This window comes from Bombina bombina, chromosome 1 (genome assembly GCF_027579735.1).
Source record: "Bombina bombina isolate aBomBom1 chromosome 1, aBomBom1.pri, whole genome shotgun sequence".
Classification (NCBI taxonomy): Eukaryota; Metazoa; Chordata; class Amphibia; order Anura; family Bombinatoridae; genus Bombina; species Bombina bombina.
In genome coordinates this window covers 1,014,800,135-1,014,827,009 of record NC_069499.1, presented here as the reverse complement: position 1 = coordinate 1,014,827,009, position 26,875 = coordinate 1,014,800,135, and the positions used below count along the sequence as shown (strand labels likewise).

Sequence of the window (26,875 nt, the reverse complement as noted above, 5' to 3'; positions counted from 1 at the left end):
TACAGTGCCTAATAGCAAATCCGGCCCTGTCCCTCCTACTTCCTCATTACCCCAGTCATTCTTTGCTTTTCGTCACGTTAGGAGGTGGCAGAGAAGTGTCAGAAGATTTGGAGAGTCCTGAAAAAGGGTATCTGCCCTTCGAGATAGGACTGGCGTTTTAAGTAGTCATGTCAACCTTTCAGTGTGAGTATTGATGAAAGTTAAAGTCTGGTGATGCAGGGAAAGTTTTTCTGTGAAACTGCTAACAGATCCTAAGCAATCAGTGTTGATGAATTTCACTGCCTGCTTTCTTTCACTCAAGTCCATGTCAGGAGCGCTGCTATGTCACACTTGAGATGCTGTGTTCTGTTCCACAGCATGGATCCTGGGAGGTAAGATCTTTTAAATTTTTACTAATAAAACGCTATAAATGGTTCACAGTGTGGCTTCTTTATACCTTGATAGGATCCAGGATTAATATCCTCTGAAGGGGGTTTATTGAACAGTCAGGGTTAATTAATCAGTGTATTAATTATTTACATGCTGCTTTGTGTGATATTTTCCTGGGATGATAGATGGTGTTTTTGGCTGGAACAAACAAGTTTCACTTTTAAGTTTCACTTTTGTTTTTGAAAGTGTTGCACAGCTCCTATTACTTGCTGTACTTGTAATAACTGGGGAATGTGGTCTATGTTTATTTCCTCCATTCCGTCTGAGACTTGAACCTGAGGAGAGCGTTTCCTCTGTTAACTGTCTGTGTCTAGGAGGTGGTGAGTGCCCCAGCCATTGGTAGTATAAAGGTGCAGTTTTCTATAATAAAAAGAGAAGCTCTCCTGACCCGGAGTCATCTAAATATTTATCAGATTTAGCTATTATGTCCCAGTTATCCGATGATGAGTTAACCTCTCAAGTGTGACAGTCTGTAGCTTCAGAGGGTGAACTTCCTGGGTCGGAGTCCTTAGCCTCTAAGCCTCCTGCTGTTGAGGAACCGTCCTTTAGATTTTAAATTGAGCACTTGCATTTTTATTAAAGAAGGTTCTGTCTACGTTAGAGGTTCCAGAGGCCGCGCTGCGTGAAGAACCTATGATACCTAAATTAGTGTTTACGAAGACAGGAAAGTTCCTTTTGGCTTTTCCTTTGCCGGTTAAAATGGCGAACATTATTAACAACGAATGGGAACTAATTGGATCTTCCTTTTCCCCCTCTACTCTTAAAAAGTTGTTCCAGGTCCCGGACTCTCAATTGGATTTGTGGAGCTCCATTCCTAAGGTGGATGGTGCTATTTCTACGCTTGCTAAACGTCCTACTATACCTCTTGAGGATAGTTCCTCGTTCAGAGAGCCGATGGATAAGAAAATGGAAACCTTTCTGAGAAAGATGTTTCAACATATGGATTTTTTTTTCTCAAACGTGCAACTCTTTGTCGGAACTCATTGAGGTGGAGTCTCCCCTCGAGGATATTCAAGACAGAATTAAAGCAATGAGAATTGCTAATTCTTTTATCTGTGATGCGAACATGCAAATTATTCGCCTAAATGCAAAGGCCTCTGGCTTTGCGGTCCTAGTCCGCCGGGCGCTCTGGTGTCTTGGTCTGTGGATATGACTTCTAGATCCAGACTCCTTTCTCTTCCCTTCATTTGAAGGATTTTATTTGGCCCAGGCCTGGACTCAATTATTTCTACGGTTACCGGAGGCATGGATGTCTTCCTACCGCAAGATAAGAAGAACAAGTCTAAGGGACGACAATCTTCTAATTTTCGTTCAGACAAATCCCAATGACAGCAATCCTCCTCCAAGCCTGAGCAACCCAAGAGTACTTGGAAGCTAGCTCAGTCCTGGAATAAATCCAGGCAGAATAAGAAGCCCGCTGAAAACAAATCTGCATGAAGGGGCGGCCCCTGATCCGGGATCGGATCATGTAGGGGGCAGACTGTCTCTTTTATCAGACACCTAATTCAAGGATGTACAGGATCCGTGGGTCCTGGAGGTGGTATCTCAGGGATACAAGATAGGCTTCAAATCTCATCCACCAAGGGGCAGATTCCTTCTCTCTAATCTGTCTACCAGACCAGAAAAGAGGGATGCCTTTCTAGGGTGCGTTCGCGATCTATCCTCCTCAGGAGTTGTTGTCCCGGTTCCTATTGCAGAAAGAGGTTTGGGGTTTTATGTAAACCTTTCTCCAACATAGGTGTGTCCGGTCCACGGCGTCATCCTTACTTGTGGGATATTCTCCTCCCCAACAGGAAATGGCAAAGAGCCCAGCAAAGCTGGTCACATGATCCCTCCTAGGCTCCGCCTACCCCAGTCATTCTCTTTGCCGTTGTACAGGCAACATCTCCACGGAGATGGCTTAGAGTTTTTTAGTGTTTAACTGTAGTTTTTATTATTCAATCAAGAGTTTGTTATTTTAAAATAGTACTGGTATGTACTATTTACTCAGAAACAGAAAAGAGAAGAAGATTTCTGTTTGTATGAGGAAAATGATTTTAGCAACCGTTACTAAAATCCATGGCTGTTCCACACAGGACTGTTGAGAGGAATTAACTTCAGTTGGGGGAACAGTGAGCAGTCTCTTGCTGCTTGAGGTATGACACATTCTAACAAGACGATGTAATGCTGGAAGCTGTCATTTTCCCTATGGGATCCGGTAAGCCATGTTTATTAAGATAGTAAATAAGGGCTTCACAAGGGCTTATTAAGACTGTAGACTTTTTCTGGGCTAAATCGATTCATTATTAACACATATTTAGCCTTGAGGAATCATTTAATCTGGGTATTTTGATAAGATTATATCGGCAGGCACTTTTTTAGACACCTTATTCTTTAGGGGCTTTCCCAAATCATAGGCAGAGCCTCATTTTCGCGCCGGTGTTGCGCACTTGTTTTTGAGAGGCATGACATGCAGTCGCATGTGTGAGGAGCTCTGATACATAGAAAAGACATAGAAAAGACTTTCTGAAGGCGTCATTTGGTATCGTATTCCCCTTTGGGCTTGGTTGGGTCTCAGCAAAGCAGATACCAGGGACTGTAAAGGGGTTAAAGTTAAAAACGTGTGCAATACTTTTAAGGCTTTAAGACACTGTGGTGAAATTTTGGTGAATTTTGAACAATTCCTTCATATTTTTTCGCAATTGCAGTAATAAAGTGTGTTCAGTTTAAAATTTAAAGTGACAGTAACGGTTTTATTTTAAAACGTTTTTTGTACTTTGTTATCAAGTTTATGCCTGTTTAACATGTCTGAACTACCAGATAGACTGTGTTCTGAATGTGGGGAAGCCAGAGTTCCTTCTCATTTAAATAAATGTGATTTATGTGACAATGACAATGATGCCCAAGATGATTCCTCAAGTGAGGGGAGTAAGCATGGTACTGCATCATTCCCTCCTTCGTCTACACGAGTCTTGCCCACTCAGGAGGCCCCTAGTACATCTAGCGCGCCAATACTCCTTACTATGCAACAATTAACGGCTGTAATGGATAATTCTGTCAAAAACATTTTAGCCAAAATGCACTCTTATCAGCGTAAGCGCGACTGCTCTGTTTTAGATACTGAAGAGCATGACGACGCTGATAATAATGGTTCTGAAGGGCCCCTAAACCAGTCTGATGGGGCCAGGGAGGTTTTGTCTGAGGGAGAAATTACAGATTCAGGGAACATTTCTCAACAAGCTGAACCTGATGTGATTACGTTTAAATTTAAGTTGGAACATCTCTGCGCTCTGCTTAAGGAGGTATTATCCACTCTGGATGACTGTGACAATTTGGTCATCCCAGAGAAGCTATGTAAAATGGACAAGTTCCTAGAGGTCCCGGGGTTCCCAGAAGCTTTTCCTATACCCAAGCGGGTGGCGGACATTGTAAATAAAGAATGGGAAAGGCCCGGTATTCCTTTCGTCCCTCCCCCCATATTTAAAAAATTGTTTCCTATGGTCGACCCCAGAAAGGACTTATGGCAGACAGTCCCCAAGGTCGAGGGAGCGGTTTCCACTTTAAACAAATGCACCACTATACCCATAGAAGATAGTTGTGCTTTCAAAGATCCTATGGATAAAAAATTAGAAGGTTTACTTAAAAAGATGTTTGTTCAGCAGGGTTACCTTCTACAACCAATTTCATGCATTGTCCCTGTCGCTACAGCCGCATGTTTCTGGTTCGATGAGCTGGTAAAGGCGGTCGATAGTGATTCTCCTCCTTATGAGGAGATTATGGACAGAATCAATGCTCTCAAATTGGCTAATTCTTTCACCCTAGACGCCACTTTGCAATTGGCTAGGTTAGCGGCTAAGAATTCTGGGTTTGCTATTGTGGCGCGCAGAGCGCTTTGGTTGAAATCTTGGTCAGCTGATGCGTCTTCCAAGAACAAGCTACTTAACATTCCTTTCAAGGGGAAAACGCTGTTTGGCCCTGACTTGAAAGAGATTATCTCTGATATCACTGGGGGTAAGGGCCATGCCCTTCCTCAGGATCGGCCTTTCAAGGCCAAAAATAAACCTAATTTTCGTCCCTTTCGTAGAAACGGACCAGCCCAAAGTGCTACGTCCTCTAAGCAAGAGGGTAATACTTCTCAAGCCAAGCAAGCTTGGAGACCAATGCAAGGCTGGAACAAGGGAAAGCAGGCCAAGAAACCTGCCACTGCTACCAAGACAGCATGAAATGTTGGCCCCCGATCCGGGACCGGATCTGGTGGGGGGCAGACTCTCTCTCTTCGCTCAGGCTTGGGCAAGAGATGTTCTGGATCCTTGGACACTAGAAATTGTCTCCCAAGGTTATCTTCTGGAATTCAAGGGGCTTCCCCCAAGGGGGAGGTTCCACAGGTCTCAGTTGTCTTCAGACCACATAAAAAGACAGGCATTCTTACATTGTGTAGAAGACCTGTTAACAATGGGAGTGATTCATCATGTTCCATTAGGAGAACAAGGGATGGGGTTCTACTCCAATCTGTTCATAGTTCCCAAAAAAGAGGGAACGTTCAGACCAATCTTAGATCTCAAGATCTTAAACAAGTTTCTCAAGGTTCCATCGTTCAAGATGGAAACCATTCGAACAATTCTTCCTTCCATCCAGGAGGGTCAATTCATGACCACGGTGGATTTAAAGGATGCGTATCTACATATTCCTATCCACAAGGAACATCATCGGTTCCTAAGGTTCGCATTCCTGGACAAGCATTACCAGTTCGTGGCGCTTCCTTTCGGGTTAGCCACTGCTCCAAGGATTTTCACAAAGGTACTAGGGTCCCTTCTAGCTGTGCTAAGACCAAGGGGCATTGCTGTAGTACCTTACTTGGACGACATTCTGATTCAAGCGTCGTCCCTTCCTCAAGCAAAGGCTCACACGGACATCGTCCTGGCCTTTCTCAGATCTCACGGATGGAAAGTGAACGTGGAAAAGAGTTCTCTATCTCCGTCGACAAGGGTTCCCTTCTTGGGAACAATAATAGACTCCTTAGAAATGAGGATTTTTCTGACAGAGGCCAGAAAAACAAGACTTCTAGACTCTTGTCGGATACTTCATTCCGTTCCTCTTCCTTCCATAGCGCAGTGCATGGAAGTGATAGGTTTGATGGTAGCGGCAATGGACATAGTTCCTTTTGCGCGCATTCATCTAAGACCATTACAACTGTGCATGCTCAGTCAGTGGAATGGGGACTATACAGACTTGTCTCCGAGGATACAAGTAAATCAGAGGACCAGAGACTCACTCCGTTGGTGGCTGTCCCTGGACAACCTGTCACTAGGGATGACCTTCCGCAGACCAGAGTGGGTCATTGTCACGACCGACGCCAGTCTGATGGGCTGGGGCGCGGTCTGGGGATCCCTGAAAGCTCAGGGTCTTTGGTCTCGGGAAGAATCTCTTCTACCGATAAATATTCTGGAACTGAGAGCGATATTCAATGCTCTCAAGGCTTGGCCTCAGCTAGCGAGGGCCAAGTTCATACGGTTTCAATCAGACAACATGACAACTGTTGCGTACATCAACCATCAGGGGGGAACAAGGAGTTCCCTGGCGATGGAAGAAGTGACCAAAATCATTCAATGGGCGGAGTCTCACTCCTGCCACCTGTCTGCAATCCACATCCCAGGAGTGGAAAATTGGGAAGCGGATTTTCTGAGTCGTCAGACATTGCATCCGGGGGAGTGGGAACTCCATCCGGAAATCTTTGTCCAAATCACTCAACTGTGGGGCATTCCAGACATGGATCTGATGGCCTCTCGTCAGAACTGCAAAGTTCCTTGCTACGGGTCCAGATCCAGGGATCCCAAGGCGGCTCTAGTGGATGCACTAGTAGCACCTTGGACCTTCAAACTAGCTTATGTATTCCCGCCGTTTCCTCTCATCCCCAGGCTGGTAGCCAGGATCAATCAGGAGAGGGCGTCGGTGATCTTGATAGCTCCTGCGTGGCCACGCAGGACTTGGTATGCAGATCTGGTGAATATGTCATCGGCTCCACCATGGAAGCTACCTTTGAGACGAGACCTTCTTGTTCAAGGTCCGTTCGAACATCCGAATCTGGTCTCACTCCAGCTGACTGCTTGGAGATTGAACGCTTGATCTTATCGAAGCGAGGGTTCTCAGATTCTGTTATCGATACTCTTGTTCAGGCCAGAAAGCCTGTAACTAGAAAGATTTACCACAAAATTTGGAAAAAATATATCTGTTGGTGTGAATCTAAAGGATTCCCTTGGGACAAGGTTAAGATTCCTAAGATTCTATCCTTCCTTCAAGAAGGATTGGAAAAAGGATTATCTGCAAGTTCCCTGAAGGGACAGATTTCTGCCTTGTCTGTGTTACTTCACAAAAAGCTGGCAGCTGTGCCAGATGTTCAAGCCTTTGTTCAGGCTCTGGTTAGAATCAAGCCTGTTTACAAACCTTTGACTCCTCCTTGGAGTCTCAACTTAGTTCTTTCAGTTCTTCAGGGGGTTCCGTTTGAACCCTTACATTCCGTTGATATTAAGTTATTATCTTGGAAAGTTTTGTTTTTGGTTGCAATTTCTTCTGCTAGAAGAGTTTCAGAATTATCTGCTCTGCAGTGTTCTCCTCCTTATCTGGTGTTCCATGCAGATAAGGTGGTTTTACGTACTAAACCTGGTTTTCTTCCAAAAGTTGTTTCTAACAAAAACATTAACCAGGAGATTATCGTACCTTCTCTGTGCCCGAAACCAGTTTCAAAGAAGGAACGTTTGTTGCACAATTTGGATGTTGTTCGCGCTCTAAAATTCTATTTAGACGCTACAAAGGATTTTAGACAAACATCTTCCTTGTTTGTTGTTTATTCCGGTAAAAGGAGAGGTCAAAAAGCAACTTCTACCTCTCTCTCTTTTTGGATTAAAAGCATCATCAGATTGGCTTACGAGACTGCCGGACGGCAGCCTCCCGAAAGAATCACAGCTCATTCCACTAGGGCTGTGGCTTCCACATGGGCCTTCAAGAACGAGGCTTCTGTTGATCAGATATGTAGGGCAGCGACTTGGTCTTCACTGCACACTTTTACCAAATTTTACAAGTTTGATACTTTTGCTTCTTCTGAGGCTATTTTTGGGAGAAAGGTTTTGCAAGCCGTGGTGCCTTCCATCTAGGTGACCTGATTTGCTCCCTCCCATCATCCGTGTCCTAAAGCTTTGGTATTGGTTCCCACAAGTAAGGATGACGCCGTGGACCGGACACACCTATGTTGGAGAAAACAGAATTTATGTTTACCTGATAAATTACTTTCTCCAACGGTGTGTCCGGTCCACGGCCCGCCCTGGTTTTTTAATCAGGTCTGATAATTTATTTTCTTTAACTACAGTCACCACGGTATCATATGGTTTCTCCTATGCAAATATTCCTCCTTAACGTCGGTCGAATGACTGGGGTAGGCGGAGCCTAGGAGGGATCATGTGACCAGCTTTGCTGGGTTTTTTGCCATTTCCTGTTGGGGAGGAGAATATCCCACAAGTAAGGATGACGCCGTGGACCGGACACACCGTTGGAGAAAGTAATTTATCAGGTAAACATAAATTCTGTTTTTCGTGGTCCCAAAGAAGGAGGGAACTTTCCGCCCAATTCTGGACCTAAAGTGCTTAAACAAATTTCTCAATGTTCCTTCCTTCACGATGGAGATAAGGTCCATCCTTCCTCTAATTCAGGAAGGCCAGTTTATGACCACTATAGATCTGAAGGACACTTACCTTCATGTTCCAATCCACAGGGAACACTTTCAGTTCCTGAGGTTTGCATTTCTGGACTAGCACTTCCAGTTAATTGGTCTACCGTTTGTCCTAGCTACTGCTTCAAGAATCTTTACGAAGCCGTTGCCAGATCTCAGGGTATTGCAGTAGCCCCATACTTGGACGATATTTTTGTGCAAGCACCATCCTTCCGTCTTGCGAAAGAATTCTCGGAGTCCCTTCTCAGTCTTCTTCGATCACATGGATGGAAGATAAACTTGGAAAAGAGTTCTCTTATCCCAAGTACCAGGGTGGAATTCCTGGTTACTATATTAGACTTCATATCCATGAGGATATTTCTAAGAGACCAGAGACGTTGCAAGCTAACTTTGGCATGTCTTGCCCTCCGGACCTTTTTGAGACCCTCTGTGGCTCAGTGTATGGAGGTGATTGGTCTCATGGTGTCCTGCATGGACATCATTCCTTTTGCCAGGTTCCGTCTCAGACCTTTGCAACTGTGCATGCTGAGGCAGTGATCATTCAGATCTGTCTCAACAGATTGTATTTGACAGCCGGTTGAGAGAATCGCTCTCTTGGTGGCTCTGTCCAGATCATCTTTCCCGAGGGACATGCTTCTTAAGACCATCCTGGGTGATTGTCACTACGGACGCAAGCCTATCCGGATGGAAAGCTGTTTGGGGTGCCACAAAGGCATAGGGGTTGTGGACTCAGGGGGAATCCTCCCTCCCAATCAATAATTTTGAACTACGGGCAATCTTCAAGGCCTTCATTGGCGATGAAGTTCGCATTTCAGATTCTGGAGTGGGCGGAGGCCCACAGCTGTTTGCTGTCAGCGATCCACATTCCGGGTGTGGACAACTGGGAGGCGGATTCAATACCAAGTTACCCAGGTACGGGTCGAGGGATCCCCAAGCGGATCTAGATGCACTAGCAGTGCCCTGGAGGTTCAAACTAATATCTTTTTCCTCCATTACCATTTCTTCCTCGAGGGGTGACCCACATCAAGCAGGAGCGGGTATCTGTAATCCTGATTGCTCCATCGTGGCCGCAAAGGACCTGGTTCGCAGGTTTAGTGGAGATGTCCTTATCTCCTCCGTGAAAGTTACCTTGTCGCATAGACCTGCAGATACAAGGTCCATTTGTTCATCAGAATCTAGATTCTCTAAGGTTGACTGCGTGGAGATTGAATGCTTAGTCTTAGCCAAGAGAGGTTTCTCTGAGAGTTTCATTGATACTCTTATTCAAGCTCATAAACCAGTTACTCAGCGTATCTACCACAAGGTGTGAAGGACCTACTTATTTTGGTGTGAAGAGCGTGGTTGTTCCTGGCACAGTTAAGGTTGCAAGGATCTTTTCTCCAGGATGGGCTGGAGAAGGGCCTTTCTGCTAGTTCCCTGAGGGAACAGATTTCGGCCCTGTCGGTTATATTGCACAAGAGACTGGCTGAGCTTCCAGACGTGCAGTCCTTTGTTAAGGCTCTGATTAGGATTGGACCTGTGTTTGAGCTAGGTTTCCTTCTTGGAGCATAAATCTTGTTCTTTGGGTTTTGCAACAGGTTCTGTTTGAGCCTCTGCATTCCGTTGACATTAAATGATCTTGGAAGGTTCTCTTTTTATTGGCTATTGCCTCTGCACACAGAGTTTCTGAGATCTATGCTTTGCAATGTGAGCCCGTTTAACTGATTTTTCATGCAGATTACGTACTAAATTAGGTTTTCTTCCTAAGGTTGTGTCGGATCGCAACATCAATCAGAAGATTATGGTTCCTTCCTTGTGTACTAATCCTTCTTCATCGAAGGAACGCTTGCTTCACAATTTGGATGTGGTTCGCACCTTGAAGTTCTATCTTCAGGCTACTAAGGAGTTTAGACAATCTTCCTCTTTGTTTGTTGTCTATTCAGGAAAGCGTAAGGGCCAGAAGGCTACTTCGACTTCCCTATCTTTTTGGTTAAGGCGTGTCATCCGCTTAGCCTATGAGACAGCGGGACATCGTCCTCCTGAGAGGATAACGGCTCATTCGACTAGAACAGTGGCTTCCTCTTGGGCCTTTAAGAACGAGGCCTCTGTGGATCAGATTTGTAAGGTGGCTACCCGGTACGCCTTACATACTTTTTCAAAAGTTTTGCTTCGGGTGAAGCAGCTTTCGGGAGAAAAGTTTTGCAGGCTGTGGTGCCCTCAGAATTGGGTCCACCTCTTCGCCTCTTCCTTTTTGTTCCCTCCCGTTATTCATTCAGTGTCCTCTGGAGCTTGAGTATAGTTTTCCCAACAGTATGAAATGAAGCCGTGGACTCTCCTTATCTTAGGAAGGAAAACATTATTTATGCTTACCAGATAAATTCCTTTCCTTCTAGATAGGGGGAGTCCACGGCCCCCGTCCGTTTTTTCTGGTCTATGGATGGTCCCCTATTATTTATTTTATTCCTCTGGCACCATTTATACCCTAATGTTTCTCCTACTTTTCCTTGTTCCCTCAGCAGAATGACTGGGGTAATGAGGAAGTGGGAGGGATATTTAAGCATTTGGCTGTGGTGTCTTTGCCTACTCCTGGTGGCCAGGTGTTGCATTTTCCAACAGTAAGGAATGAAGCTGTGGATTCTCCCTATCTGGAAGGAAAGGAATTTATCTGGTAAGCATAAATTATGTTTTTAGGTTTCATGTCCTTTTTTTTTTTTTTTTTTAAAGTTGTTTTCGTTTGATTTTGAAACTAGCTTATACACGATTGGTCTATGGGATAGAAGCTCACTGGCTGATGAGCAAAATCTAGTTTCACCTCTATCTAGAATAAGATTTTTAAGCACAGAACCTATAATACATATTAAAATCCATCTTCCAGATGCAACAAAAGAACAATAATGTCCTTTTGAAAATCACTGGTTTGAAATCTACAATAAATTGTATGGAGTGCTGTTTTGGGGACCATTCTAACTAAAAAAGACATTGCAGAGTTACAAAAAGTTAAGAGAGAGGCCAAAAAACTAATAAGGGGAATGTAGAATTTAAACTATGAGGAGAGTTTAGCCAAACCGGGTCTGTTTTTTTTTTTTAGAAAAAAGTGCTTTGGAGGTGACATGATTACTTTTATATAAATATATTCAAGGCCCATATACAGAAATGTTGGAACTCATTGGAATTGTTTTTGACAGGACGTCACAATTTAAGACTGGAGGAAAGGAGATTTAATCTCCAGCAACGTAAATGTTTTTTAATTGGAAGAGCAATCAAATTGTGGACTGAATTTGTTGTATAGGTTGAACTTGATGGACTTCTATCTTCTATCAACCTAATCAAAAGGAAAAAAAAAAAAGTTAACCTACACTGTTTTACAACAGGGATGCTGGCTGTGCTTTATTTATATTTTAAGAGCTGGGAGGCATATAAAAAGTTAGATGTTTTGGAAATGATTGCATGTTAGGTTTTCTTTGGTTAAATACGAGATGCAACATGGGCGGGTCTAACGCAAATGTAATAACTTGGCTTATTTTCTGCTTTTGGTTTTCCTGTGAGGCACCTATCCTGGTCAGTACTGTGGAATTTCAGGCTATCTGTGAGCTTATTTCTGACCTTTCTGACCTGATGCTTTTTGCCACAGTTTCCCATCATGATGATGATTCCCACTTCTTTGCTACAGGACTATTAGTAATGAATAATTTTATGTTTTTGCAGTTTAATAAGAGCTCCCACTGGTGTCAGCAACACTTTCTCAACTACAAGGGGCTGATGAGAGCAGTGACTGTGAGAGAACAGCTGAAGAAACTTCTGAACAAGTTTAAAGTAGCCAAGAATTCCAGTGAAGGTGAGAAGCTATGTGTTGTGGGTAGACTATTAATCTCAGCTAATGAGTTTACAGTTATTCAGGTCATAAGGATTATATGGTAGTCAATGGGACATGTATCCTGTCCCATCCAATGATGAGGGATATAAACAAAATGGCTATGGGACATTTAACTGGTCCCTCTAACCTTAGTGTAGCACAGATCCTGAGCAATTAAATAAAATTAGGACAAGCAGGCTTTCTCTGCAGTGCAAAACTCAAAGTTAAAAACTTAGCTCTAAAATATAAACAGCACCTAAACATATACGGTTTCTCAGTATGAAGTTTAGAGATTACTAAATGTTTCTGTATCTGTCTATATACTATAACTGTCTAGAATATGTTTTGTTTTTTCTGTTTTGCCAAAATGTTTTTGGCAGCTAAAGGGATAGGAAAGTCAAAATTAAACGATGATTCAGATAGAGCATTTCATTTTAAGACACTTTTAAATTTACTTCTAGTTTCAAATGTGCTTCGTTCTCTTGGTATTCCTTGTTGAAAAAGAATATGCACATATCCTACACTAGTTGGAGCTAGCTGCTGATTGGTGCCTGCACACATTTGTCGCCTGTGATTGGCTAACTAGGTGTGTTCAGTTAGCAAAGGATAACAAGATAATTAAGAAAATTTGATAATAGAAGTAAATTGGAAGGTTGTTTAAAATTGTATCTATGTTCTATCCAAAAGATAATTAAGAAATGTTTGGGGTTTCATGTCCATTTAATTCCTCTGTGTATAACCAAAAATATAACCAATAGAACGAAAATATTAGCTTAAAATTGTTAAAATCATGTAGCTTTTATCTAAAGAGGCCATGAACCTGCGCGTGTGTGTGTGTGTTATAAACCATGTAGGAGGGACTTTGGAATATGAAACTATCCCCTTCCACAACAGGGTGACTCATTCTAAAGGAGTACTTGGCAAATCATGGTGCCTAAAAAAATGCTCCTGTAACCTGGTAAAATTCCTCTCAAATTGGGCATTGTGGTGGAAAGGATCAGGAACATAGCCGTTGATCCTGCCCCTATATCTATGCACCAGCACATCTGCTTAACTCTTCTTCTAGATGCCTCATAAGCTCACAGCAAAAGTGCTTTCACAAGTCAATGGGGCCTGATGATCTTAACTTCTCCACTCAAGTAGAGGGTTTAAAATGATCCTCTAACACTGCCAGATCCTTAGTGAAACTTTTAATAGACAGATTTTGCTATACTTTTCAAAGGGGTGTTCTTTGCATTTCTGTATGTGAAGGAGAGACAATCCCTGTGCAATATAGCACTGCATAACATGACAGTTCTGCTGCATTTATATTTGTGCTTTATTTTTTATATTACTTTACACTTCGGATTAAGTTTTATTACATTTAAACGTTGCACTTACTATTTTGGATTTTATTTTGTATACAAAATTTATGGTTGTGATTTTTACCAATTCTGATTATGCAGTTTCTGTGTAACTTTAACAGATTAGGATCATACTTTGTATATCTATGTGTATACAAATTACATTGCTTGTTGTATGTCTTCATTTAAACTAAAACTGAAAAACTGACAGCTTCAGTTTCCCTGAGAGCTTCGTTTCCATTTTATGGGCCCAATAAGCAAAGATTGTCTAGTTTAGAGAAAAATTATAGTGCAGATTTCACAGGGGCTAAACTCACTGAATTCTATAAGAAAAGGGGCAGAACCTGGATCTCCCAGAGAGATGTCTTATATAGAAAGTAGTGACGCTTTCTGGTATATAGAATTTGACAGGGGGTAGAAGGTAACTGGAGAACACATGGGGCTGATATAAAGGCTCAGTTTGCATCAATTACAAATTACAAATTGCTTTTTACTATAGTTTAGTATATATTACTTTTCTGTCAGTTAAATGTATTGTGAATTTTGAGCAAACTTGGTATTTTCACTTTAAAATAAAACACAGCTTCAGAAAGTAGCAGGGACAGGGGAGTTCCCTGGGCTGAACAGTAGAGTTCCCAGGGTATGTCTGAAGCTCTCTCACAATTATAATGAAATGCTTTAAGCCTTTTAAACGAGCTGGTCTCACTTGTTTTTCGCGCCAGCTGTATGCAGGTGAAGTTTTCTTAAATTGCACAATACACTTATTTAACTGACATAAAAGTAATATATTCTAAAATATCGACAGAAGCAAGTTAGATTGTAGTAACATTAAACATTCAGTTTAATTTGTAATTTCTCCAACATTGGTGTGTCCGGTCCACGGCGTCATCCTTACTTGTGGGAATATCTCTTCCCCAACAGGAAATGGCAAAGAGTCCCAGCAAAGCTGGCCATATAGTCCCTCCTAGGCTCCGCCCACCCCAGTCATTCTCTTTGCCGTTGCACAGGCAACATCTCCACGGAGATGGTTAAGAGTTTGTGGTGTTTAGTTGTAGTTTTTTATTCTACTATCAAGAGTTTGTTATTTTAAAATAGTGCTGGTATGTACTATTTACTCTGAAACAGAAAAGGATGAAGAATTCTGTTTGTGAGAGGAAGATGATTTTAGCAGACAGTAACTAAAATCGATTGCTGTTTCCACATAGGACTGTTGAGATGAAGTAACTTCAGTTGGGGGAAACAGTTAGCAGACTTTTCTGCTTAAGGTATGACTAGCCATATTTCTAACAAGACTGTGTAATGCTGGAAGGCTGTCATTTCCCCTCATGGGGACCGGTAAGCCATTTTCTTAGTCTCAAACAGAATAAAGGGCTTAATATGGGCTATAAAACTAGTAGACACTTTTATGGGCAAAATCGATTGCTTTATTTGGGCATTTTATACATGTTTATGCTGATAATTCACACTTATAAACTTGGGGAACGTTTTTTAACGTCAGGCACTATGTTAGACACCTTTTCCAGTCAGGAAGGGCCTTCCCAGTTGTAGGCTGAGCCTCATTTTCGCGCCATTACTGCGCAGTTGTTTTTGAGAGCAAGACATGCAGATGCATGTGTGAGGACCTGAAAGTAGTTGGAAAAGTTCCTAAAAGGCGTCATTTGGTATCGTATTCCCCTCTGGGCTTGGTAAAGTCACAGCAAAGGCTGTAGCTGGGACTGTATAGGGGTTAAATCTGTAACTGGCTCCGGTTTCGTTATTTTAAGGGTTAAAGCTCTGGAAATTGGTGTGCAATACTTTTAATGCTTTAAGACACTGTGATGAAATTTTGGTAAATTTTGAACAATTCCTTCATATTTTTTCACATATTCAGTAATAAAGTGTGCTCTGTTTAAAATTTAAAGAGACAGTAACGGTTTTGTTTTAAAACGGTTTTTGTGCTTTATTGACAAGTTTATGCCTGTTTAACATGTCTGTGCCTTCAGATAAGCTATGTTCTATATGTATGAAAGCCAATGTGTCTCCCCCTTCAAAATTGTGTGATAATTGTGCCATAGCGTCCAACCAAAGTAAGGACAGTACTGCCACAGATAATGAAATTGCCCAAGATAATTCCTCAGATGAAGGGAGTAGACATGGTTCTACATCATCTCCTTCTGTGTCTACGCCAGTTTTGCCCACGCAGGAGGCCCCTAGTACTTCTAGCGCGCCAATGCTTATTACCATGCAACAATTGACGGCTGTAATGGATAACTCCATAGCAAATATTTTATCCAAAATGCCTGCATATCAGAGAAAGCGCGATTGCTCTGTTTTAAACACTGAAGAGCAGGAGGGCGCTGATGATAATTGTTCTGTCATACCCTCACACCAATCTGAAGGGGCCATGAGGGAGGTTTTGTCAGATGGGGAAATTTCAGATTCAGGAAAAATTTCCCAACAGGCTGAACCTGATGTTGTGACATTTAAATTTAAGTTAGAACATCTCCGCGCACTGCTTAAGGAGGTGTTATCTACTCTGGATGATTGTGACAACTTGGTCATTCCAGAAAAATTATGCAAGATGGACAAGTTCCTAGAGGTTCCGGTGCACCCCGACGCTTTTCCTATACCCAGGCGGGTGGCGGACATAGTGAATAAGGAGTGGGAGAAGCCCGGCATACCTTTTGTTCCCCCTCCTATATTTAAGAAATTATTTCCTATGGTCGACCCCAGAAAGGACTTATGGCAGACAGTCCCTAAGGTCGAGGGGGCAGTTTCTACTCTAAACAAGCGCACTACTATTCCTATCGAGGATAGTTATGCTTTCACAGATCCTATGGATAAAAAATTGGAAGGTTTGCTTAAAAAGATTTTTGTACAGCAAGGTTACCTTCTACAACCCATTTCGTGCATTGTTCCTGTCACTACAGCAGCGTGGTTCTGGTTCGAGGAACTAGAAAAGTCGCTCAGTAGAGAGACTCCATATGAGGAGGTTATGGACAGAGTTCACGCACTTAAGTTGGCTAACTCTTTTATTTTAGATGCTGCTTTGCAATTAGCTAGATTAGCGGCGAAAAATTCAGGGTTTGCTATTGTGGCGCGCAGAGCGCTTTGGCTAAAGTCTTGGTCAGCGGATGTATCATCCAAGACAAAATTGCTTAACATCCCCCTCAAGGGTAAAACTCTCTTTGGACCAGAATTGAAAGAGATTATCTCAGACATCACTGGGGGAAAGGGTCATGCCCTTCGACAAGATAGGCCTTTCAAGGCCAAGAATAAGTCTAATTTTCGTTCCTTTCGTAATTTCAGGAACGGACCGGGCTCTAATTCTGCATCCTCTAAGCAAGAGGGTAATACCTCACAGACCAAACCAGCATGGAAACCGATGCAAGGCTGGAACAAGGGTAAGCAGGCCAAGAAGCCTGCCGCTGCTAACAAAACAGCATGAAGGAGTAGCCCCCGATCTGGGACCGGATCTAGTGGGGGGCAGACTCTCTCTCTTTACTCAGGCTTGGGCAAGAGATGTTCAGGATCCCTGGACGCTAGAAATAGTTTCTCAGGGTTATCTTCTGGAATTCAAGGAACTACCCCCAAGGGGAAGGTTCCACATGTCCAACTTATCCTCAAACCAAATAAAGAGACAGGCGTTCTTACATTGTGTAGAAGACCTGTTAAAGATGGGAGTGATACACCCAGTTCCAATGACGGAACAAGGAATGGGATTTTACTCAAATCTGTTCGTAGTTCCCAAAAAAGAGGGAACCTTCAGAGCAATTCTGGATTTAAAGATCCTAAACAAATTTCTCAGGGTACCATCGTTCAAAATGGAAACCATTCGAACGATTCTACCCACTATCCAGGAAGGTCAATTTATGACTACCGTGGATCTAAAGGATGCGTACCTACATATTCCTATCCACAAAGAACATCATCAGTTCCTAAGGTTCGCCTTTCTGGACAAACATTACCAGTTTGTGGCCCTCCCATTCGGATTAGCCACTGCTCCAAGGATTTTCACAAAGGTACTCGGCTCCCTTCTAGCGGTTCTAAGACCGAGGGGCATTGCAGTAGTACCATACTTGGACGACATTCTAATACAAGCGTCGTCCCTTTCAAAATCAAAGGCTCATACAGACATCGTTCTGGCCTTTCTCAGATCTCACGGATGGAAGGTGAACATAGAAAAAAGTTCTCTGTCTATGTCAACCAGAGTTCCCTTCTTGGGAACAATAATAGATTCCTTAGAAATGAAGATCTTTCTGACAGATGTCAGAAAGTCAAAACTTCTAAGCGCTTGTCAATTTCTTCATTCTGTTCCACGTCCTTCCATAGCTCAGTGCATGGAAGTAGTAGGGTTGATGGTTGCGGCAATGGACATAGTGCCTTTTGCGCGAATTCATCTAAGACCATTACAACTGTGCATGCTGAAACAGTGGAATGGGGACTATACAAACTTGTCTCCAGTGATTCAAGTAGATCAGAAGACCAGAGATTCACTCCGTTGGTGGATATCCCTGGACCACCTATCCCAGGGAATGAGCTTCCGCAGACCAGAGTGGGTCATTGTCACGACCGACGCCAGTCTAGTGGGCTGGGGTGCGGTCTGGGAATCCCTGAAAGCTCAGGGACTATGGTCTCGGGTAGAGTCTCTTCTCCCGATAAACATTCTGGAACTAAGAGCGATATTCAATGCTCTCAGGGCTTGGCCTCAGCTTGCAAAGGCCAGATTCATAAGATTCCAATCAGACAACATGACGACTGTTGCGTATATCAATCATCAGGGGGGAACAAGGAGTTCCCTGGCGATGAAAGAAGTAACCAAAATAATACAATGGGTGGAGAATCACTCCTGCCATCTATCTGCGATCCACATCCCAGGTGTGGAAAACTGGGAAGCGGATTATCTGAGTCGTCAGACATTCCATCCGGGGGAGTGGGAACTCCACCCGGAGATTTTTGCCCAATTGACTCAATTATGGTGCATTCCAGACATGGATCTGATGGCGTCTCGTCAGAACTTCAAGGTTCCTTGCTACGGGTCCAGATCCAGGGATCCCAAGGCGACTCTAGTGGATGCACTAGTAGCGCCTTGGACCTTCAACCTAGCTTATGTGTTTCTACCGTTTCCTCTCATTCCCAGGCTGGTAGCCAGGATCAAACAGGAGAGGGCCTCGGTGATCTTGATAGCCCCTGCGTGGCCACGCAGGACTTGGTATGCAGACCTGGTGAATATGTCATCGGTTCCACCATGGAAGCTACCTTTGAGACAGGACCTTCTTGTTCAGGGTCCATTCGAACATCCAAATCTGGTCTCCCTCCAGCTGACGGCTTGGAGATTGAACGCTTGATTCTATCAAAGCGTGGGTTTTCAGATTCTGTGATTGATACTCTGGTTCAGGCCAGAAAACCGGTAACTAGAAAGATTTACCATAAGATATGGAAAAGATATATCTGCTGGTGTGAATCCAAGGGATTACCTTGGAATAAGATAAAAATTTCTAAGATTCTTTCCTTTCTGCAAGAAGGTTTGGATAAAGGATTATCTGCGAGTTCTCTAAAGGGACAGATTTCTGCTTTATCTGTCTTACTACACAAACGACTGGCAGCTATGCCAGATGTTCAAGCATTTGTTCAGGCTTTGGTTAGGATCAAGCCTGTTTACAGACCTTTGACTCCTCCCTGGAGTTTAAATTTAGTTCTTTCAGTTCTTCAAGGAGTTCCGTTTGAACCTCTACATTCCATAGATATTAAGATGTTATCTTGGAAAGTTTTGTTTTTGGTTGCTATTTCTTCTGCTAGAAGAGTTTCAGAGTTATCTGCTCTGCAGTGTGCTCCGCCCTATCTGGTGTTCCATGCAGATAAGCTGGTTTTGCGTACTAAGCCTGGTTTTCTTCCAAAGGTTGTTTCTAACAAAAATATTAACCAGGAGATAGTTGTACCTTCTTTGTGTCCGAATCCAGTTTCAAAGAAGGAATGTTTGTTACACAATTTGGACGTAGTCCGTGCTCTAAAATTCTATTTAGAAGCTACAAAAGATTTCAGACAAACATCTTCTCTGTTTGTCGTCTATTCTGGTAAAAGGAGAGGTCAAAAAGCGACTTCTACCTCTCTTTCTTTTTGGCTTAAAAGCATTATCCGATTAGCTTACGAGACTGCCGGACGGCAGCCTCCTGAAAGAATCACAGCTCACTCCACTAGGGCTGTGGCTTCCACTTGGGCCTTCAAGAACGAGGCTTCTGTTGATCAGATATGTAAGGCAGCGACTTGGTCTTCACTGCACACTTTTGCCAAATTTTACAAATTTGATACTTTTGCTTCTTCGGAGGCTATTTTTGGGAGAAAGGTTTTGCAAGCCGTGGTGCCTTCCGTTTAGGTAACCTGATTTGCTCCCTCCCTTCATCCGTGTCCTAAAGCTTTGGTATTGGTTCCCACAAGTAAGGATGACGCCGTGGACCGGACACACCAATGTTGGAGAAAACAGAATTTATGCTTACCTGATAAATTACTTTCTCCAACGGTGTGTCCGGTCCACGGCCCGCCCTGGTTTTTTAATCAGGTCTGATGAATTATTTTCTCTAACTACAATCACCACGGTACCATATGGTTTCTCCTATATTTTTCCTCCTGTCCGTCGGTCGAATGACTGGGGTGGGCGGAGCCTAGGAGGGACTATATGGCCAGCTTTGCTGGGACTCTTTGCCATTTCCTGTTGGGGTAGAGATATTCCCACAAGTAAGGATGACGCCGTGGACCGGACACACCTTTGGAGAAAGTAATTTATCAGGTAAGCATAAATTCTGTTTTATGGAAAATGAGCCTTTATATCAGCCCCAGGTGTTCTCCAGTTACCTTATACTTTCTTGTGCAATTCTGTATCCCAGAGAGCTTCTTTACTTTCTATGGAAGGCACCTCTCATCCCTCTGGGACTTTTAGGTGCTGCCCTTTTTCTTATAGAATTCTGTGCAGCCCCTGTGAAGTCTGCACTACATTTTATCTCCAAGCAGGATAATCTTTGATCATCAGGCCCACAATGCAAAGTAGTATATGGTGCTGGCTGGGGTGAAGGTTCACAACAGCAGGTAAGGGTTAGGCAGGCTATGTATATTTAACATTTTTACCTAGCACAACACACAAACATAATTCTAATCTACTCAATCATCATATTCCACCTTGACTACTGTACTCTCCGGTCTTTCAATCAACTGCCTTTCACCTCAGCAGTTCATCATGACTCCTCTTCCTTGCATACTACTTTATCATTTGTGCCATTGTCTTTAACCATGAACCTAAAGTCACAGAGCTGCTACTTTATAAAATAAAAAAACAGTAGTCTAACATCTCCTTGAAGTCATAGTGAAATAAAGACTTGCAATGTATAATTGCCTTGGTTACACTGTTTTTATGCATCATCTTCCTCTTCTCAACACTCCTTGTCTTTCAATTTTCATAGGAGACCCAGATCCCATCCTGCGATGCATTGTGGCGGGATTCTTTGCCAACGCTGCCAAGCTCCATTCCACAGGGGTGTACAGGTATCTGGAATGTGTGAAGAGTTCTGCAATAGTTAAAACAGAGTTTTCGGGTAGAGAGTGGAAACAAATCCTAATGATCATTTCTTTGTTGCGATTGATCTTTATTTACCCCTCAAGTTTGACTGATACCGTTTTTTTTTTTTACCTTTATAGTATATATTTTTATTTTGTTAATTTTTATTGAGACGTTGCATGAAACATACAGAGACATTTATCATAATCTGATACATGGAATAATACCATACAGAGTAATGTTATAGAGTCAAGTCCATGTATACATATTCAGGTCCAACTGTCTATGTCATTAAATATCTATGTATGAATTCAATATAAATTTAAATATATCTTTTAATTTTCTAGAACTGATAATCAAAGAGTTAGGTATCAGAGGTATACGAATGAGAGGAAAGAAGGTGGGAAAATAAAAAGGGAAATAGAGAGGTGTTAGCGAGGATCATACAAGAGATAAAGAGAGAGGGAGGGAGAGGAAAGGACCCAAGAGAGTTGAAGAGCAACTTATATTGTGCTGGGTTAAATGTTCAAGATTGAACGCTGTCAGGATTGGATAGATCCGCCCCAAATAGGTCAGTTATCTAATAAAGATTGTTCCCAGTAAAATTTCACTTCTAGGAAGTAATTAAGCTGTTTACTTTTAAGGTAGCCATATTCTTCTAAGTTTACAAGCTCCCTGGTTCTATCTATCTATGTTTGTTTGGACGGGATCGTTTTAGATTTCCAGGATCTCGCTATTACTGAGTGTGCTCCGTTTAGGCCAATTTGTAGGAGATGTTTTCTAAGTCTAAAATGAAAATCCGGGGTATCATTAAGTAAAGCTATTTGTGGGGTCAGTGTAAGCTCCATGTTGAGGATTTGTTTAAAGTGCGTTTCAATTTCTTTCCACAAAATCTGTAGCAAAGGGCAATCCCACCATATGTGCAGAAGAGTTCCCGTGCTCCCACACTCTCTCCATCTACGCGAAGCATCCGGATATATAGTATTTAGTCTCACTGGGGTGAGGTACCATCTTTTCAATATTTTATGGTTCAGTTCCAATATTTGTGGGGAAACCGACGAAGTCCACGTTTTGGTGAATATCCTATGCCATGTTTCTGTGTCAAGTTGGGTGTTTAAATCTATTTGCCACCTTTCCGTATAAGAAGAGAGCATCAAAGAGTTTTTGTGTTGCAATAATTTATGAGCTATAGACAAAGTCTGCATGATCGGTTCCCCTCTCAGACAAATCGCCTCAAAGGGGAGAAGTGGTCTGAGGAGTTGCGATTTGTGTGATGAAGAAGCCAAGAAGTGGTTCAGTTGGGCAAGTTTAATCCAAGAAGGGAATCTCGGACCTTTTATGGTTATAATTTTATCTCTGGTTAAGAGATTCCTGCCCTCTGTCAACTTAGCTAAAGGTATGGAAAATCCCCACTCTGAGGACCTTCCATAGATACTATCAAGACCCCCTGATAGTTCCGTGTTGTATGGAAGCTTAACCGACTCGTAGTATGAACGAATATCTGGAAGACCAAGTCCTCTATCCCCTATGGAGCGTATAATGTTCTCTTATTAACTCTTGGTTTGGTTTTATTCCAAATAAAACTATTTATAGATGACTGTTACTGATCCAGACACCAATTAGGAATTTTAATAGGCAGAGCTTGTAAATAGGTATAGTATCTGGGGCAATGTGGTCATCTTAATAGAGTGGATAAGACCCCACCACGAAAGGGGTTTACTGCTCCATCTCTTAAGATCCTCCTGAATTTTCTTGAGTAGGGGGATGAAGTTTTTTTTAAAGAGTGAGGAATTGGACTGTGTTATGTGGGTACCCAAGTATTTACTTTGAAGTTTCTTTCTGCGTTAAGGGGCACAGGTCTTTTAATGAAGTAAAGTCGTTTCTTGGGAGGGTGATATTTAACATCTCCGATTTCTGCATATTAATTAGAAAGTTAGAATGCAGCCCATAAACTTGCAGTTCCCTGATCACTTCTGTTATGGAAGTCCTGGGGGATATGATTGTAAACAGCACGTCGTCTGCATAAAGGGAGATTTTACAATTGTGGGGGCCGACCCTGATGCCTCTTATTTCATCATTTTGTTTAATATGTGAGGCCATAACTTCCATTACTAGGGCAAACAAGGCGGGGGGAAAGTGGACATCCCAGGCGTGTGCCATTACTAATAACAAAAGGAGCTGACAATGTCCCGTTGGCTCTAACTGTCGCTGAGGGCTTGGAGTTTAGGCTAAAAATATGTTTAACCATGTTTGGGCCAATTCCGAATCCCAGAAGTGTGTGTCTGAGAAATTGCCAATTTACCCGATCAAAGGCTTTTTCTGCTTTTTGATGGGAATAATGTGCATGTGCATTAAGAGTGATAGCTCGAATGGTATTGTCCCTTGCCTCCCTCTTCGGGATAAAGCCAACCTGGTCTGTATGAATAATATCTCCTAGAAATTTTTGTAATGTATTGGCTAGAATCTTCCATAATATTTTAAGATCTGAATTTAATAAGGAAATGGGTCTGTAACTTTTACAGTTGGCTGTTTTCCTTCTTTCAGAATCACGGAGATATGTGCCTATAAGGAAGTAGTGGGTAGGGGGTTATCATGATCTATTGATTGGAATGATGACAGGAGATGAGGGGCTAGAATTTCTCTGAAGTTCTTGTAATAATTATTTGTGAACCCGTCAGGGCCGGGACTCTTCCCATTAGGGAGTGATTTAATAACCTTCAGAACTTCAAGTAGAGTTATAGGGTCTTCCATCCCCTCCATTTTAGTTTTGTCTATCTGCGGTAATATAATTTATCATGTCATTGGTTGAGTGGGGTGTGGAGTGGCCAGGCAAATTGTATAAGTCACTGTAGTATTTGCTAAAAGTGTTTATTTGTTTGTTATCTTGAACATTAATTTGGTTGGATGTTTGTATATTATGTATACGCGTGGATTGAGACTTTCGATTGAGAGCCTTGACTAGTAATGATCCTGCTTTGTTACATTCACAGAAGAAAGTCTTCCAAAGGAAGATAGTTTTTCTTTGGGCTTCTTTCTGGAGTAATATATTAAGTTCTATTCTGTGGGCAGTCAATTGTTTAAGGATTGTCGTGTCTCAGGGGTTGTTTTTATGTTTGATTTCCAGGTTCTGAATCGTTTTGTACTAGTAGTTGTATTTGCATTCTGTTTATCTTAGTTCGGGTAGCTTTTAATTTAATAAATTCCCCTCTGAGTACCACTTTGTGCGCCTCCCAGAGAGTGTGCGGAGATATAGATGGGGTTGAGTTAAAACTAAAATATTCTTTCAGTAGTGTTGAGAGCGCCTGTATATTAGTAGGGTCGTATATTAATGAGTCGTTAAGTCTCCAATGGTACGGTGTAACAGGGGTATTAGGCCATTCCATAGATAATGATATCATGGCGTGGTCTGACCATGTAACCTGTCCTATGTCTGATTGCAGTAGAAGTGATAAACTGGCCTGGCCAAGGAATAGGTAGTCTATACGTGTATATGTAGACCAAGGATACAAATAAAATGTATAGTTCTTTGGTTGTGGATGTTGTGTGCGCCATGTGTCCACTATGATGATAAGTCTAGAGCGGGGTCCATAGCAGCATTAAAATCCCCTCCCACTATTAAAATCCCCTTTCTGTGTTCTTGAATAAGAGCCGTCGTTTTTTTGATGAAGGGGATTTGTTTTCTGTTGGGGCATAGATATTAACAATAGTAACTGGTCTGTGAAATAAGAGTCCTACAAGGATGAGTAGTCTTCCTTCAATATCTTTAACTTCTTTTATAAGTTGGAAGTGCATGTTTTTATTAAATAGAATCCCAACCCCGCACCGTTTCTGGGTGGTTGAATTAAAAAAAAAAATGTTGGGTATTCCCTGTTGTAAAATTTTGGTTCTAAGGGGTGTGTGAAGTGTGTCTACTGCAACATTACCACATCTCCTTTCTGTTTACGGAACCAATTTAGAGCCACAGATCTTTTGTTCTTAGAGTTTAATCCTTTGGCGTTCTGGGAGATAATAGTGATTTTACGGTTAGCCATAAAGAGTGCTATAGTAAGTGGCTAAGCTATGTAGCTTGTAGAAGTGTGTGATGTTATGTGGTGTATCCGCCATAAGGTGCCTTACCTGAGCGAATGTCCCTGATACAGTTGCAGTAAGTCCGACTTCTCCCGGGTCAAAGAAATAAGGAAGGAAAGACAAGTTGAGGGGTAAGAAAGAGAAGGTAATATATAACCTTGCCCGAATGGGCCATCAGGTCTGTGGCGTAAAAAACAATTAAACATCCTTAAACATATAAACCAAACATTAATCATAACATGAAAATAACAAAGACTAGAACATGAAGAGTGACATTAGAGTTCTGTCACTCGGCCTAAGGGATTCTCCATAAAGTTATGGGGAATCAGGAGGAACAAGCTGAGATAGTTCCCCACTTCTAGTTGTCAGGTCTCTGCCGAGACCGCAGTCAGTTACAAAACATTTTGACTCAAGTAGTGTCCTGTTATCTTTATTAATGGCATAAAGAACTGGAGATAAGTTGTCTCTTGCTGGACTTTGTGGCGTATCATGTAGGATCCACTGTGTTTGAAGGGTCAGACGTCGTGATATCCAGTCCATTCTTTCTTTTGTTGGAGGCCGTCTGCCAAGCTGGTCTTTTGGGTTTAGAAGGGAGACTCCAATCCGAGGGGTGCGGCTGCGTACCAGAGATCTTAAGAAGCGAAGGTTAGGGGATGTTCCGTTGTTTGCAGAACTCTTCAATGTCATCTGGTTCTTTATAGATTATCTGACGACCCTCTTTGACCACTCTGATACAGAAGGGGAATCCCCAACGATAGGGTATTCCCAGATCCTTTAGATGTAAGGTCAAGAATCTAGCCTCCTTTAGTTTAAAGAGGGTAAGGGGACTAAGATCTGCATAGATTTGGATCAAGGATCTGTGAAATGTAAGAGGACTTTTCTTTCTGGCTGCTGCCATGATTTGCTCTTTTTCTTGGAACCTGTGGCACTTCAGGACAACATCCCTAGGCGGGGCCGAATCTGCTGGCTTAGGTCGTAAGTCCCTATGCCCTCTGTCCAGTGAGATGTTGTGTAGATCCTGGTGGTCCTCCAGCAGAAATTTGAACAGATCTTGTAAATATTGTGGTAGTTGTCCCGGTAATACAGATTCCGGTATGCCCCGTATTCTTAAGTTTTGTCTACGACCCCTATTATCCAGGTCTTCAATTTGGGTTTGCATCTGGGCTATGGACATATTTTGTTGTATGATTTGTTGCGTAAGGGAGTCTGTTGTATTTATTAGCTCTTCTGCACCTTCTTCTAATTCCATTACTCTGTTTCCTAATGCAGAGATATCCCTTTTGACCTCTGAGATCCCCTCTTTTATCATTTGACCCACCTGTGTTATTAAGGATGCGAAGTCCGTTTTCGTGGGAAGGAAACGGAGGTCTGCTCTAGTGAGGGGGCTATTGTCCTCTGGTAATGTGTCTCCTGGTGATGGCGGATAAGAGTCCAGTTTTTTATCAGTCGCAACAGGATCCATTGTTTTAAAGTAGGCATTTAGATTAGATCCCATTGTATTTGAGGTCTTATTAGATCGCTCTGCTCTATTTGGTCTCCTTGTAGCCATGATATGAGCTGGGAATCTCCCCCTAGGAGTAAACTGTATTACTTGTCGTCCCTTTTTATTCTAACCCCAAGCAGGAACTGAGTGCACAAGTGTTGAGGATGTGTATTCTCGCCCTTTGCTTGAGAAAGGTATGTCTGCTTTTTCCTTATGGAAAGAAGAGCTGAACAACAAGTGTCCTATTATAGCTCTTGGGTCTGTCACCCTTCAGCACCCCTGTTCCTTTAGGTGAAATATATGGTATAACAGAGCTCAAAGAAGATCTATCTGTGCAAAGCTGCAGCTACTATATTCCTGTGTTTTCAATCATATGTTGCTTTGAAAGCAGAATATGTCTGTGGGGACATGGAGGAGCTGCAGCTGTGCAGTAACTGCCATGTGGGTGATTGTGTCTGTTACAACGGGTCCCTACTTCTCTGCGTAGTGAACTCGT

General features: G+C 42.4%; 1 protein-coding gene across 1 annotated transcript in view; it reads left to right on the top strand.

Annotated features, from left to right (window-relative positions):
• Positions 1-26,875, top strand: part of DHX35 (DEAH-box helicase 35) — a 254,621-nt gene that overhangs the window by 108,434 nt on the left and 119,312 nt on the right. The window contains exons 18-19 of the mRNA XM_053714905.1: positions 11,813-11,942; positions 20,734-20,815. Coding sequence (XP_053570880.1) covers positions 11,813-11,942; positions 20,734-20,815 — 212 coding nt within the window. The remainder of the gene's footprint in view (positions 1-11,812; positions 11,943-20,733; positions 20,816-26,875) is intronic.